The 17,359-nt window shown below is 48.0% G+C and overlaps 1 protein-coding gene across 1 annotated transcript; it reads right to left on the bottom strand.

Annotated features, from left to right (window-relative positions):
* Nucleotides 1-631: 631 nt before the first annotated feature.
* T265_00954 (hypothetical protein) lies at nt 632-17,014 on the bottom strand (the record flags this gene model as incomplete). Its single annotated transcript, XM_009164869.1, has 2 exons — nt 632-1,392; nt 16,746-17,014. The coding sequence occupies 2 exons, from the start codon at nt 16,854-16,856 to the stop codon at nt 1,060-1,062; spliced, it is 444 nt and encodes a 147-aa protein (XP_009163133.1).
* Between the last annotated feature and the right edge of the window lie 345 nt (nt 17,015-17,359).

The raw sequence follows: 17,359 nt of genomic DNA, 5'->3' as shown, positions 1-17,359 counted from the left end.
TTGAGAAAACAAACTCTCCAGAACCGGAGGGGATCCATCAGCCTCCTAAATTGAGCTCACCGTCCAAAAAACGACACTATGGAATTGACCCCTCCATATTTTTGGGTCTAGCTTTGTCTGGGTTACGTGCATAGAATCCTCATAACAGCAACTGGTGATGGAAGTAACAGAATGGAGTAGATCGAAACTTATTAAACACCAATAGGTTGCTTTCCCTCTCATCTCCGGGCACATCCTCGTGGCTAATTTCTTACACCTTTGGTTGTGGCGCGTTCACAGTTGTCTGGATGGGGGTGGCGATTCCACCACTGACAAACAGTTGGGAAGAAGATAAATCCACCACCTCATTACAAAAGCCAGCGATACCGCTTTTTCATCTTGCGAGGAAAAAAAACAAGTTGATGAAACGCTTCGCCGAAGGTGAGCACTTAGTTAATAACTTCCCATAAAGAGTTCAAAGTGAAGTGCGACAGGATGCAAACTTTTACTATTGACGTTCACGGTAACTCAGCGCATATCCAGCTGACGCACAGCCTCGTTCATTCAGAAACCAAAACGTAAGAAAGCTATGTGAACCGAACTGCAACTGATAAACTCAAGTTGTGTTAACATTCACGAACGTGGGACCCAAACTCATCTTGTCAATGCCTACTCCAGGGAAATTCGATTTATTTATGATCTCACTAGCTCCTAGGGTTACAAAAACATCCAAAAGCACGTAAAATGACCACGAAACGCTTGTGGTGTACAGATTACAATAAGTGAGACAATGTAGTACGATTGCGTCACACCTCCATGCCGAAATTCTCCCTTTGGACGGAAGAATGCCAGCTGGAACTTTTGAAAACTAACGGAAAATAGGAACTGGAGTGATCCCGATCGAATGACCGGCGGAACCATCGCGATGACAGGACTCAGTGATAAGCTATTTCAAAAGACTATCCCAGCAGACATCTCGGAATGACAGGAATAGCAGTCGGTGCGCCCACGGTAGAAAACCAGTGGCTTCACTCAAGAAAAAAACCAAACCAAAAAACCTTTTATTCATTAAACACAGGCCTAAAATGCTGTGATAGGCCTCCTGGTTGTGAACCGTGGGTGATGCAGAGACTTGGTGATTCGGTGCGGTAGTGGGAATTTCAGCTTGTTGTCGTGGAACTGCGTGATGTACGCCCGCTTGCACTTGGACGCAGGGATGGCCTTGATGTCAATTATCTGAATTGACTCCGCACGGGCACTATGACGAGCTGCCATCTCCCGATACATCTGTGTGACAGCGCCTTCCTCCGTTAGGTCGCGGTACTCCTTGTACATATTGTGCGTACCAGAACGGCTGTTATAACGTAACCAAATCCCATAATTCTTCACCATCAAAGGCTTCCGTGGGTGTATCTGAGAATATAAGACAAATGTGAAAACCCCGATTTCGTTCATTATCCAGGCCAATATAAAAATTAACCTGAAATCACAAGTTCAAGTACAAAGTCGTTGTGATAAGAGAATACTAATGAGGTGTATGTGGCAACGTGGCGACTCAACACATACGACACCTGCATCTTTGTATGCACGGTATTTAGTCCAAAGCAACAGCTTGCATCAGACCGGTAAATGTGCAACCGAAAATGAACCTGTAATTGAGAATCACATCTACCTTTATAAAAGAGTGACGGTGAAAAGCGGTCCGGAGTATGAGAACCGGATGACCGAAACGGGCAACTATTGCACGAACCAGATTGCAGTTATCCGTGTTTGAAAAACGCATCAACCTATTTGCGTTCCAGCCAGAGCTCATTACGAGGCTTGCGTTAAGTAAGAGTACAAAAGTACCATTTGCGGTTGAAAACCTAACAACCAAAATTGTACACAAAAAGGCGTAACTAACCAAGCTCCCTATGTGGCAATGTGTTAATACGACACAACTGCATCCTTTTATGCACAGTATTTAGCCCAACGTAACAGCTTGCGCCGGGCCGGTAAATGTGCAGCCGTTATTGATACGAGGCGGCCACCCGTCGGCCAACTTGCAACCTAGACCAGCCAGGCCCATCCGTCAGTCGTTTAGTCGTCTTGGGCTAAGGTAAAAATGGGGTAGAAGGGTCATTCTTAATATAGCCCGAAACATTGGCATGGCAACTCGGCGACCGGATAGGCCGGATTGCTCTACTGGCCAGCTACCACGACAGAGTACGTGTTTTGCGACAACGAACCTTATAAGTCATCGCACCATCATTATCGTCCGATAATTAGGCCCAATCAATCAAGCCTATCGTGTCATTGTGATAAACCAAACCGAGCTGAAGGATGGACTGGAACACTACTCTGTGAACGTTCTTGTTCTGGTTAGAGCGCGAATTTACTGACCGGGAGGTCCGTGGTTCAACCCGACCTCTGCATCCCAACTTGTCCTGTTTAGCCTTGGGAAACCAGGCAGAACAGCCCCCATGCTTTCTTCAGGTGCCATGGCAGCCAGGCACCGAAAAGGGTGTTACAACTGGACGCTGCACCCAATCAACTGCATTAAACCGTCTTCGATGACGCGTAGAAAAACTGTCCGTGAGTGAGTAGAGTAATAGGTCAAATTCGCTCGCCACAAAGCGAAGCTCACTAGATAAAGGTGGTTGTAACACGTGCCATGCACACCGTCGCCCACCATAGGTGTGTTCTAAGATCAAAGGGGCCTTCTTTCTTCTTTGTTGTACGACTATTACCAGACGTAAAGGAAACTATTCACAAGGTTGCTGAAAACTCTCGACACCAGACAACTTCTGCAGAATACATGCGTGAGATATAAAGGAGTACAACAAAAATAAAACGAAACCAGTAAGCTTGAATTCGGCGTGCTTCAAACATGGTTATATAAGTTATCAAGCGATATCCCGGAGACCTGAGAAGGCAAGTCCCGGCTCGCCACCCCGTTATAGTGCGGAAATTCCAACTACTCACCCCGTATTTCCCAAACATCACCGCGGCATGAAATTAGTGATCAACACTGACACCTCGCTGTCGTACACAAGCTTGCAGCTCAAGCGGTGAGCGGAGGCCACTTATCCTGAGAAAAACTGAATTCAATGGCTTTATTTCCTCCTCTGGTTCGCACCTTCCCGACCTTTGGCGGGATACGTTTACTGGACACGCCAATAGGAATTCATCTGATTCGGCTAGAAAAACCGTTCTGGTTAGTGATAATATCCCAGAAGAGCGATTGAATGCTACGAATACCTCGCGGTATGCTGATACGCACACCAGCGACGAGGTGTTTCGAATCGTACAGATTCCATACACTCCTGCAATTTAGCATCGGACTTCGCAGTCCACATCCCACCCACATCCAAAGCCTGTCTGTCAGGTAATCAAGGTTTGCTATAAGCCTCACAATGGCATGTCTAAACCCAAGCGTGAGACGTCTTCGGGACTCCAATCATATTATATCCTTTGCGTGAAGCCCCGGAATGATCAGATCGTTGGGAAGCGTTCGACATGAAAATGACCCCTTCCCACTTATCAAGTGATGACGGCAATGGTCAGAGACGAGACCTCTGGAAGGAACACCCACGGGACTGACCAGAATCGCTTTATTGTTCGGAGCTGGTTCACCTAACCACAACTGGATTAAGGACACCAAAAAGCGCATCCATGACTAGCAACTCCACTAATCGGATGCTTCTGAGCTGCACAAATGGTATGTGAGAACGAATTAAATGTGGTCATTCTCATCCCTCCGTAGTACTAAATTTAAAGGTAGTGGACGCAGAAGTGCTGTCCGAGACCCCCCCCATTCCTGAGCAGCTACCACAGCCACTAACATCCGATAGCGATGCTGTCTCAATGGAGTGACACATTTAGGAAACGATACGTCATCTAGTAGTAAAAAGGCCTTATCGGAGAACAATGGCAGTAAGCGGTGAGAACCACAGCTAAAAAACGAATTTGGTTTCCGTATGCGTACTACTGGATCTCAGGAAGACCACCGCCATTCTTTTATGCAACAATGTATCCTATCTAGCTTGGGACACAATTCGGCTAGGTGGTCGGTAGGACGTCAGCTCCAACTGACGCTGTTAATGGAAACTGCTTCAATTAATCCACTAAACGAAAACCTTGCTATGGTTCGTTTGATATTGCTTGCACGTGATAACATACTAGAGGGTACGGAAGGTAACTGATCTTCGTAGCGAGCGTGCTATCACATCCTGGTGGGACCGCTTAGCCGGTTTGTCTGGTGAGGTCATGTTAGTGAGTTGTTGACTCAATCTCAGTGATGACGTCCTATTTTGATACGATGCCCAGGCGTGTTTATCTTGTGGTTCTGAGGCACCGTGGAAAGTCACCACCATCAAAGACACCAACAGCTTCACTACCAAACAACCATGAGGTTCGTCTAACTATACTTAAAGCGCTAGGATGAGAACAAGAGTGGGTGAGAGAGTGAATCTAGTGTTGGACTGTCAAGCATTCTGAGGTGCCTACACCTCCAAACGTTAAATCAGACAATATAGAAGGAAACTGACAGCAAGAACGCCACTGACATCGAGTAGCCGCCACTTCTTGCAACGTCTCCAGCCAAGCACAGGTGGGGCCACGGGAGCCCCATACTGGAATTCCTACAATACCAACGACACCCAGACGTTTCGTAATCTCTTTCAGGCCTTTCTGCCAAGTGATGCGCTGTCCACCTCGCTTTTTGCGCCATTCTGAAAGAGGCGCGGAGAACAATACTTGTTTCGGTAGACGGAGTTGCGGAACGCGTAGCACATCACCGAGCCACCGTAGTCGGTGGTGCTGGATGTTTTCCCGGATTGAAGTACTTGCAGCACAACCAAATACCCGTTTTCCAATCACCTCGTTGCTGACACGCTGACGCCATCCAGAATCAGCCACGCATGAGGCACCGGCTGTCGAAAACCAGAAGACGCCTCACATCACCCATCCGCAGAGACCATGTCTCGCACCGTGATACTCAGGCCTAGTCAGGAGCAGTCAACATGCAGATCAATTGCTGGTGGACGAACCTTTATCTACTTTTCTCACTGACGTGTAGGGTATTTTAAAAACCGTTTATTGCACCTGTCTGCGACTCTTCAGACTCTTCAGACGTGCTGACCTCAATTCACTTGTTATTATTGAGAGGGCAGCTTGATCTACCAGGTGATGCAACCAACATATGCGACAGATATACCCGATGTTGGGGACAGGGGAAAGTACTGGCCGACACTTTTGGCGTCGATAGTTGAAGAGGTACACCCCACTTTTACAGTTGACACATCTTGATGCGAAACCGTAGAAATTCGAGTTGGAGATTATACTATTCAGCGGCGAAAATCCAAGTAACGCGCATGGGATAAAGACACCATAGTTAAAACCAAGATTGGAAGTGATAGTTATATTCGCGAGGTGCTAGTTGGGACTGCACCTGGTAAGCTTAGGCGCGATATACCTCGCAACCGCCTGTTGGAGGGAGTTGAAGACTAGTTTTTCACCGACCATGGGTGCATGCTCCGGATAGCGGGACGCGTTTGTGAAGAGAGAAATTGTACCATTGGCATTTATCTCATTCCTTGCCATCGGTGAACGGAGTTGACAGATCAAGGAAAACCATGCCTGCTTCGGAGGGGGGTGTGATCCCTCTCTTCTATTGTGCAGAACCCTATTTTTCCTTTATCTTTTCCGTTTTACGCATATACCGTCTTCCTTGTTTTGAGCCGAGCGTGAACAGCTCTTTGAGATTATCGCACGTGTNATCGCACGTGTAGTTGAGCCAATCACGAGTTAATTTGAACCTACCTATTTGTGTAGGATCCCATATGGAATTAGCAGTCCCTAAATTGGTGTATAGGATCCGGCATAATCCCACGCGTTAATGTTTGTGCAGTTTTATTGTTGTATTCATAGTATCGCATTTGTTGATACACCGCCCATCCATTTGAAAGATTCGACTTTTGAAGTTTTATGCGCAGGTCAACGTGGTTCAGCTGACAGCTGGAAACGGCCAATGCTCGGTCTCACTTCAAATGAAACCATGTATGACTGTCGATCCGGTTATCAGTTTGATCCAACAGTGTTCGGAGGTTTGAAGAGCCCATTTTTAGTGATTTCCCGGGGAAAAATCATCGCTTCCGATTTAGTTCCACCTACATGCCAGATGCCCAGTCAGAAGGGTGTGACCAACTGACTTCAAGAGACTGTACTTTAAACTGGCTACACGGCTCTATAGTCTTTAAACAGAAGTAATTTTCTGAACGTATTAGGTTACGCCGGCTTCGCCACCGCCGCGGGATCAAACCCTATCTATTCCCCTCCCACTCGAACAAAATAGTGATGTGCCGAGGGTCACGCTTGAGCGGACGTTAACAGTTGTGCCAACGGAACGACCATTGCCCTAATATTTACCCGAACAACCATGTGTGCATTATACCCCAGCCAGCGTACATACAGAGAGGGTGGTCGGAGACGAATCACGGCAGAGTTATCTACCACCAAATTCCTGAAACAGGGTGGCTGACAACCTGGCGATAGACACCGTCGGCCATTCAGAAGGGGCGCTAAACATGGGACACCAACTAGACTTCTAGAATAGCACTCTCGTTTACATTAGGGGCGTGACAGGCCATGTCAGCAGCCCATATTGGAGGTGTGGCCTGGTGTGCGGTGGGCGAGTGTGCACCGAGACCCCCTGGCTAAGCCGTCTCGGTAGTGCGATGGCCCAGGGATATGCGCATCTCATGCTTAAACACGATCCATGTGATCCACATCGTCAAGCATGCAGAATGAGTTGCCTGATAAAAATAACTAGCCGGCAACCCAAACGAGGGGTATCAGTGGCGAACCATGTGTCAATACGTTTGAGCTAAGTACACGCGGAATACATCTGATATTAAACCAGATGAACAAAGGTTTGTCAAAACAGTTTTGTAGTGAAAGTTACGCTTTACTGCTATTTCCATTAATTCACTTTCACTTGTCATTTCAGCCTATACTGTGCTTATATGTTGAATAAAGCCTATCCTTAGGCGAAGTCTTCTCATTCTACTCAACGGATCAATAATCGATTAACTAAGTCATCGACTCCCACTACAAGTTTATGTTAACAAAATGCTACACTAAGCTCCATATGTCGTAATTACCACGAACGGACAACCTGGCAACCCAAACCATATACATCAGGCTCGTCTTAATCGTCTTTAATGAAGGCAACACCAAAGGAGAACACTGATGCTTCGCCCCCTCCCCATAAAATTAAGTTGATGTCTGATTAGACTCATAATGGAAGAAAAGTGGGATGGGGGCCTACGAAAAAAGGCACTCGGTCATTTCCGAAACCGTCAAAGGTTCCAAGTACATTGTCCAGAGATGTGTTGAGGATCCAGAATCCGAATGAGCAACTACAGGCGTTAAGTTGGATTTTTCTTGGGAGTGTTTACCCCAAAGATTCCAGCGATGTTCTTGGAGGTAAGCAAGCCGTTTTGTCTGACTGTTTCGCTCAGTGGAGACCCCTTCGGGTCTGTTGCGCATATAAGCTGGAACACTATATACATTTTGAGTTTCTCGTTTCCTTCATCTTTTCGGTCTTCTAGATCCACCGGGGTTCTCAATCCACGCAGATGCTCTTTTTGATCAGAACTTTGATTGTTCACCTAGTGGTATTACAATTTCGACCAGCAGGAAGGCATCCGACCTTTGAGCAATTTTAATGTTGCTCGATATCTAGTGCTTCCATCTGATTGGTCGCGCCATTTCCCACATGGAGCGCCCAGTTCTCTGCAGGGTTGCAGACCCTCCAGTAAGAGCCAGCAACAGAAGCCGTGTTGTCCGAAAGATACATTGGTAGGCGGCTCTAGAAGGCCTGTATCACGCCAGGAGCCGGTCTAGCGGTGTGCATACCTTGCGCGCCTCTGAAGAGCGCAACGGGAGGCAGCAACGAATAAGCGAACGATCGGAATTCACATAGGTGTTACAGGACGAGCGGCAATCAGTGACTGACTCACACCGTCTATACCCAGTCCTGATGTGGTCTATCTGTATCGGGGGTTGGTAAACCTGAACAGAGTACCATGTGGCCAGGCGCCTTCGATGTTTCGGAAGTCACTGCTGCAAAGTCTATGGATAGCACGTAACTACCTTTTGATCCTAGTCAAGGACGATCGCCCAAATGAACCTCAGCAGTCTACTGCTCCCATTCACAAATCATAGCCCACCGTAATAAGGCGTCGTAAAAGCTATCTTGGATAAAGCTGCCGAGGCGCACTTACAAGCATGGAAAGCTTGGAAAGGGCGTCCCTTGGTGTTAGTCAGACGAATGCGAGGAAGCATGCTGCAAGCTAAAGACGATGCTCAGTCCTGATCTGATACTTACCCACCACGACCCAAAGATGCCGATCGTTGTGGCAGCTGATGCCTCTAATTTTGGTGTCGGTGCCGTCATTCTGCACGTCTTTCCAGACGGATCGGAGAGGGCCATTATGCACGCGTCGAAATCACTAACCCCAGCAGAACAGCGATACGGACAGATAGAGAAAGAAGCGTTGGCCTTGGTGTTATCGGTTAGGCGTTTCCAAAAAATGTTGTATGGCCGCCGTTTCACCCTACTTACCGATCATAAACCATTGCTCTCCATTTTCGGCTCAAGGAAAGGTGTTCCCGCACACTCTGCCAACCGCCTGCAAAGATGGGCCCTGATTATGTTGGGTTACGACTTCGACATTCAATATCGCGGCACCACCGACTTCGGTCAGGCCGATGCATTATCTCGCCTGATTAGTTCTTCGTCAGTTCCACCCTGGACATCCGGCAATCAACCGTATGAAGTCAATAGCTCGCAGTTACGCATACTGGCCGCACATGGACCAGCACATCACTGATTTTGTAAAACGCTGCTCCCGATGTCAACAAGCTTCAAAGAATCCGCCACACCAACCACCGGTTCCCTGGCCTCGACCTGAAAAGCCCTGGTCTCGGATCCACATTGATTACGCAGGACCGATAAATGGCACTTTTTATTTGGTTTTGATTGACGCTTTTTCCAAGTGGCCAGAAATCGTTCCGGTGTCATCTCCAACAACATCTAGTACGCTGAGAGTGTTATCCAACATTTTCAGTCAGCATGGATTACCGGAGTCCATAGTCTCAGACAATGGTTCGCAGTTCACCTCTGCTGAGTTCCGCGACTTCTGCACTCGACATGCGATAACACACGTTCGTTCACCACCGTACCACCCACAATCGAACGGTCAAGCAGAAAGGTTCGTCGACACATTCAAGAGGGCTTTGCTTAAAGCTCGAGGGGAGGAGACATCCGTCGAAGCCCTTCAGAGATTCCTGTTTGTGTACCGAACGACCCCGAATGACGCTTTGGCAAACCACCAGTCACCTGCAGAGGCACTCATGGGCCGTAAACTTAGAACTGTGCATTCTTCCATGTTGCCAACACAACCTACTGAGTCAAGGTCCATACCGGTGGCAGTTGGAACTCCATTCAAGGTGGGAACGCCCGTGCTTGTCCGTGACTATCGCCCAGGACATGATTCATGGATTGCAGGTCGTATCCTGCGCAAACGCGGTAGTGTAATGTACGACGTGTCGGTTGGTCAAGACACCTGGACCAGACATCAAAACCAACTCCGCTTTAACAGCACGCCGGAAACTCAAGTATGTTCGGGTAGCATACCGTTGGACATATTGCTCGATACTTTTGAGCTGAAAACTGAGACAGCTTCGAAAGAGGAGAGTGTGACCGGCAGCTCAGTATTTGATCCAACACTTCTTCCCAGGCGGTGGACAGACCGACGCCGCCGCCAGCCGGAGCGTATCCAGGTCGACCCCCGTCGAGTACGCTACTGACTTTTCACAAGGGGAGGTGTTGGGGATATCAATATCCCCCAGAAAACGCTGTTTTTATGTGTGCTAGCGAACTCCTGGCATCTTCAAGGTCAAACTATGAAAAATCAATGGCCTATTGATACTCCAAGAAAATTTAAATCCGACCACGTACAGGATACCATTCTTTCCACTGACTTGGGTTCGGAAGCTCCGGGCATCGCCTGTTGATCGTGTGTTGTTGGATTATTAAAGTTTGTGTCCGAGGTTCTCGTCTTCTTACTATTCGCCGTGCTAGGAGTCTGTATCAAGCAACATAGCTGGGGATAGAGTATTGCCACAATCCGCATTATCATATTGTTTGCTCGCTGCGTGACCGAACCGTAACATATTTGGCGACGCAAGATGGAGGCAGAACAACTCAAAGTAATGTTTGAGCAACAACTGCAACTCATCAAAGTACTTACGGAGCGACTATCAACTACATCTTTGGCTTCACCGGCGGCGTCGAGTGTCCCACAGTCGGTTGATGGAATCGCTGGCAGTATCAACGAATTTTGCTATGAACCCTCAGCTGGCATAACGTTTGATGCTTGGTTTCGTCGCTATGAAGACCTGTTCAGGGTCGATTTTTCACTTCAAGATGATAGTTGGAAGGTTCGCCTCCTGCTCCGCAAACTTGGACCCGCAGAGCATGATAAGTACGCTAACTATATTCTGCCAAAAAACCCGCGCGATTTCACTTTTGATGAAACGGTCAACACGCTTTCACAAATATTCGGTGAGCAAACGTCACTTTTCAACATCCGTTATCGATGCATGAAGCTAGTGAAGAGTGATGCAGACGACTTCCTCACATATTCTGGCATCGTGAACCGAGAATGCGAACGGTTCAAACTCGGATCGTTAACGGAAGATCAGTTCAAGTCGCTGATTTTCATATGTGGTCTACAATCCCCGAAGGATGCAGAAATCCGTACCCGACTCCTCAGCCGCATCGAGCAGGACCCATCCATGACGCTGCAGGCCGTCACCTCGGAGTGTCAACGGTTGCTTAACCTGAAGCATGACACCGCGATGGTCCAACTCGGGGGTCATGGCGGTTCCGAGGTTCATGCAATACACCAGGATACGCAACAGCCTGGCCCTGTCAATTCTGGCCCAACCAAATCGACCTCGCAGTGTTCTGGTCCGAAGCAAAACAAAGGCTCAAAGAAGACACCACCTTCACAATGTTGGCACTGTGGAGCCTGGCACTTCGTCAGGTTCTGTCCTTACAAGAAGCATCGGTGCCGCCAATGTAAGTCCGTGGGACACAAAGATGGATATTGTCAGTCACTGATGCATACGGCCTCTGCTGTTTCAAAGCAATCATCACGCATCCGTCCCAAACCGAAATCGAACCCTGTTGGCTCCTCTCTCAGTTTGCTGGCTACTTTCCAGATCAACACGCCAGGTAACCGGAAGTATCTGACAGTCACCGTAAATGGTCATCCAATCCGTCTGCAGTTGGACACTGCGTCGGACATTACCATCATTTCGGAGAGGCTTTGGCGCACGCTCGGGCAACCTCCGATCAGACAAGCAGCTCGAACTGCAACCAGTGCCTGCGGTGGAGAGTTAAAACTTTCCGGTGAGCTCCAGTGCTGTGTATCTTTTCGAGGAACTACATTTGTGGGGTCGTGTTATATAACGGCAACTGAGTTGAACCTATTGGGTCTTGATTGGTTCGATCGCCTTGGGTTAGCCGACATTCCAATCAGCGCCGTTTGCAATGCAGTTCAGTCTCCTACAGCGCATCCAGATCATGCATCCGACATTATGGAGCGATTTCCAATTGTTTTCCAGTCCGGTCTCGGTCAGTGCACTGCGACACAAGCAGTCCTCCACCTCGTGCCGGGAGCTACGCCAGTCTTCCGTCCAAAGAGACCAGTTCCGTACGCTTCCCTCCCACTGGTAGATGCCGAACTTCAACGGTTGGAAGAACAAGGCGTTCTGTCCCCTGTATCCTACTCTGCCTGGGCAGCGCCGATCGTTGTAGTAAAGAAACCTAACGGTGGCATCCGCATATGCGCCGATTTCTCAACCGGCCTAAATGCAGCTATCCAGCAGCACCATTATCCACTACCAGTACCCGACGATCTATTCACTGTTCTGAACGGTGGGAAGTTCTTCGCCAAAATCGACCTGGCTGAAGCGTACCTTCAAGTTGAAGTCGCACCAGAATCACGCCCACTACTGACAATCAACACACACCGCGGGCTGTATCAGTACAACCGTCTTCCGTTTGGCGTCAAAACCGCCCCAGCAATTTTCCAGCAATTGATGGACACCATCCTTTCTGGCATTCCAGGTGTGGTCGCATACCTGGACGACGTGCTGATCGTTGCTGTTTCCCCCGAAGAGCTTCGTGAGCGAATCAATGCCGTCTTACTGCGCATTCAGGACAATGGCCTCCGCCTCCGTCCCGAGAAGTGTCAATTCTTCTTGACAACTGTGAAATATCTTGGGTTCATTTTTGACGCCTCTGGTCGCTATCCTGACCCGGAAAACGTTCGAGCTATACAGCAGATGCCACCTCCTAAGGATGTACCATCATTACGTTCCCTTTTGGGGTTAATCAGCTACTATTCGGCATTCCTGCCTTCGTTGCACGACATCCGGCCCCCGCTAAATCGGTTGCTTGGAAAGGATGTCCCCTGGTGTTGGTCAGACGAATGCGAGGAAGCATTCTGCAAACTAAAGACGATGCTCAGTTCTGATCTGCTACTTACCCACTACGACCCAAAGCTGCCGATCGTTGTGGCAGCTGATGCCTCTAATTTTGGTGTCGGTGCCGTCATTCTACACGTCTTTCCAGACGGATCGGAGAGGGCCATTATGCATGCGTCGAAATCACTAACCCCAGCAGAACAGCGATACGCACAGATAGAGAAAGAAGCGTTGGCCTTAGTGTTCGCGGTTCGGCGTTTCCACAAAATGTTGTATGGCCGCCGTTTCACCCTACTTACCGATCATAAACCATTGCTCTCCATTTTCGGCTCAAGGAAAGGTGTTCCCGTACACTCTGCCAACCGCCTGCAAAGATGGGCCCTGATTATGCTGGGTTATGACTTCGATATTCAATATCGACGCACCACCGACTTCGGTCAGGCCGATGCATTATCTCGGCTGATCAACAACCAGCCAACACCCGAAGAAGACACGGTTATTGCGCATGTTGCATTTGAGGACCCAGCCGACCCACAGTTGGTCCAGTCCGTTCGTGCCCTGCCCGTGACAGTAACAGAGGTTCAAAGAGCTACCACAGCTGATGGAACGCTTCAAAAGGTGATCCGATTCATGAATTCTCGGTGGCCTTCGAATCTCAAAGATGATTCCCTTCGACAGCTCTTTCATCGCCGAGATGCATTAGCGATCGTAAAAGATTGTTTAATGTTTGGAGATCGCGTGGTGATTCCGCAACCTTTACGCCATCGAGTTCTTCGTCAGTTCCATTCTGGACATCCAGGAATCAACCGTATGAAGTCAATAGCTCGCAGTTACGCATACTGGCCGCACATGGACCAGCACATCACTGATTTTGTAAAACGCTGCTCCCGATGTCAACAAGCTTCAAAGAATCCGCCACACCAACCACCGGTTCCCTGGCCTCGACCTGAAAAGCCCTGGTCTCGGATCCACATTGATTACGCAGGACCGATAAATGGCACTTTTTATTTGGTTTTGATTGACGCTTTTTCCAAGTGGCCAGAAATCGTTCCGGTGTCATCTCCAACAACATCTAGTACGCTGAGAGTGTTATCCAACATTTTCAGTCAGCATGGATTACCGGAGTCCATAGTCTCAGACAATGGTTCGCAGTTCACCTCTGCTGAGTTCCGCGACTTCTGCACTCGACATGCGATAACACACGTTCGTTCACCACCGTACCACCCACAATCGAACGGTCAAGCAGAAAGGTTCGTCGACACATTCAAGAGGGCTTTGCTTAAAGCTCGAGGGGAGGAGACATCCGTCGAAGCCCTTCAGAGATTCCTGTTTGTGTACCGAACGACCCCGAATGACGCTTTGGCAAACCACCAGTCACCTGCAGAGGCACTCATGGGCCGTAAACTTAGAACTGTGCATTCTTCCATGTTGCCAACACAACCTACTGAGTCAAGGTCCATACCGGTGGCAGTTGGAACTCCATTCAAGGTGGGAACGCCCGTGCTTGTCCGTGACTATCGCCCAGGACATGATTCATGGATTGCAGGTCGTATCCTGCGCAAACGCGGTAGTGTAATGTACGACGTGTCGGTTGGTCAAGACACCTGGACCAGACATCAAAACCAACTCCGCTTTAACAGCACGCCGGAAACTCAAGTATGTTCGGGTAGCATACCGTTGGACATATTGCTCGATACTTTTGAGCTGAAAACTGAGACAGCTTCGAAAGAGAGTGTGACCGGCAGCTCAGTATTTGATCCAACACTTCTTCTCAGGCGGTGGACAGACCGACGCCGCCGTCAGCCGGAACGTATCCAGGTCGACCCCCGTCGAGCATGTTACTGACTTTTCACAAGGGGAGGTGCTGGGGATATCAATACCCCTCCAAAAACCCTATTTTTATGTGTTAGCGAACTTCCGGCGTCTTCAAGGTCAAACTATGAATATATATGAATTGCCATTTTTTCCAAAGATCGCCTGTTGATCGCGTGTTGTTGGATCATTAAGGTTTGTGTCCGAGGTTTTTCGTCTTCTTACTATCCGCCGTGCTAGGGGTCTGGATCAAGCAACATAGCTGGGGATAGAGTATTGCCATGATCCGCATACCATATTGTTTTGCTCGCAGCGTGATCGAACCGTAACATAGGGTCAGGGCCACAAGGTCGCTTTGGTCAGCGTAACCATAAGGAAAGTCCTTGTACCATGGAATTCACCCGTAGGAGGACCAACTGAGACAGTGTCATCATATCTGAAGAAACCAGAGACTGCACGACTAACACTTTTGAGTAGAACACATTTAATAAAATTCCCGGCGGAAATATCAACATCACCGAACTCTGTAAGTTAATAATCATACGCTGAATTGGTGGGGGGAATCGATAAGTTGTTACACCCTTTCGGTGCCTAGCTGCCATGCCACCCGAAGGTACCAAGAGGGCTTGGATACCGCCAGGTTGCGCAAACCTGGACAGGTGATGTTGGAAGATAGAGGTCGGATTCGAACCGAGGACCTTACGGTTAGTTAGTTTGCGCTCTAACCACTCGAGCCATCTCTTGTGGAATGTTGGGGCTTGCCACTGAAAAAAAAACTAATCCGGACCTTTGGCAGCTATAGTGTTTGTGCTACACTTCAGCACTTCGTAACTCAATATGGTACAGTTCGACCGGTAATTCGGTTTCGAGGTTTATTCAAAACCACTGCATTGTTGAGTATCTGCCTCAAATAGTGGAACTTTAAACGCCATCGTCCACACCCACCTTTGCGCAGAAAGCGCAGCGAGAACAAAGGATTCCGCCAATTAGTGCTGCCTATGAACGGAACCATCTACGCGAAAATGTTAACTATTCGCAGACGGGACGACTACTTCACAATGGAAGTGGTAGAAATCCTCCCATTTAAAACCCGCATTGTGGTCCGAAGACAGTACCATTCGGGTGGAATATGCAGTGCTTCCAGAACTTCAAAATGAGGACCGGGTCAATTCGGTGTATCAGGTCGTCTGTGGTATGAAAGAACGGACTGCACATCGATGTTTCTGGACACCTGGTGCCCATGTATTCCGAGTTATCCTGGACATCCCGTAGAGAATTAACAAGGCACGGAATCTTACAGACATGACTTTGGATAAACAATGTTTTCAGGAAACGTAGCAACTTACCACCTCAGTCTTGCAGCAAACGGCTAAGATTGTAAACATCTGCATAGAAAGCCGATGATCTCAGAAGATAGTTGTTATTCCTTATGAATCGCATGAAAACGAGGTCGTGTATACATTTCCACAAACTCGTAAAAATTTCTCTTTAGTTCGTACCACACAAATTGAACCTGCATGATAAATACCTCGTTTTCTACCGTACATTTATACACAGTCACTAAATGGCGCTTTACGTATCATTGATTTGTGTCAACAACACTCATCAGATGCATGTAGAGACCGTGTAAGTCGCCAGGGAACGTACTTAAAAAACGTCACACCTTGGGCGAGGACGAAGTGTGACTGGAACAAACACTCAAAAACGCTGTTGCAGTGCATATAAACCAAATAAAGGTCATATTTATTATGAAAATCCTACGGAGCCTTTCATAAACTCCTCATAGGTCACGAAAATGAAGAATCGAAACGTGGTGGTAGTGATATTCTATAGATTGTCCTACAAGCACGACGGCTGGATCACGAGGGTGGCATGGGGTTCGGTAGCTAACGCCGATTGGTTATCCACTCACTCTGAGTTTAACGCAGTGAGAGGAGAGCTCATGACAGGCATAATGTCGCGCTTTGCTTCCAAAAGCTGAGAGTCGAAAAAAACACGGGCTTCCTCTTGGGCTCCTTATCAATTTTTGTCACCATTCAGGATGGTTGTGCTCGATACAATCGATGTTCCAGTTTTATACATAGGTCAATTACTCAAAAGCAAACATTCACCAACCTACGTTTGCACTCGACTACCGCCGAACAGCCTGAAAAATATGGATCAAATGATGGACCATCCCAGCAAACCTATTTGTTAATGGGCACAACTGCACAGGCCAAGCCGTTTCGGAAGCGCATTCCGTAAGCTCTTGGGCTTCGTGATGTGTAAGTTTGGGTTTAGACTTTCGGGATATGTAAAGAGCCGGGAATTTTCGGGCAATCCAAAGCGAATCTGCTGCAAGTACTATGCCGGGCGACAAAAATAGCAACAGACCAGATAATGATATTCACTGGGTTTTAATATGCACTCACGCGTTCACAAGCCAAAATTTCGCCGTTGCCTTTCTTCATTTTTTTCAGCTGGCGGATGAAGTACCAAAACCTTGATTTCGCAACAACTGAATTTGGAGCGAAGATGCGCATACGGTAGGGAACTGTCTTCGGTTCCTTGTCGGTCGGTAGCTTCCGCCCGACAACAGAGTACAGACGAAGCTAAACCATTAATGAGTACCAAGAGACGACATACATCACCCGACGCCTTCATCCTCCACGCGAAAGGATCGAAGTGGCGCGCACCGAACTCACCGGCGAATTAAACAAATAAAGTGCTACCACAATAATCAGTTCGTTCAAATTTAATTCATTAACTCCTGTACAGAATAGAGCTGTGGGAAGGTGATGGATTCTGAAACTACACTGCTGCGCAGTTACTTTGACGGCGGTACTTTTGAAGCATTCCGTTTTTTGTTATCTGGGGAAATCGCTGACAATTTTTTCGCTTATTTACAGTTGTCTCATCTTGTGGCCTAATCCATATATTCCACTTTCGCGTGCAAGCTCATAGTAGATGCCACGTAGTGGCGGTTTAGTTTACTGGGGACCGGGCAATTTCAATTAACTTATACTTCTCAGCCCACCTGCGTCAT

This window comes from Opisthorchis viverrini, assembly GCF_000715545.1.
Source record: "Opisthorchis viverrini unplaced genomic scaffold opera_v5_10, whole genome shotgun sequence".
NCBI classification, from domain to species: Eukaryota; Metazoa; Platyhelminthes; class Trematoda; order Opisthorchiida; family Opisthorchiidae; genus Opisthorchis; species Opisthorchis viverrini.
The sequence above is the reverse complement of the archived record's forward strand: the minus strand, read 5'-3'. Positions and strand labels throughout refer to the sequence as shown.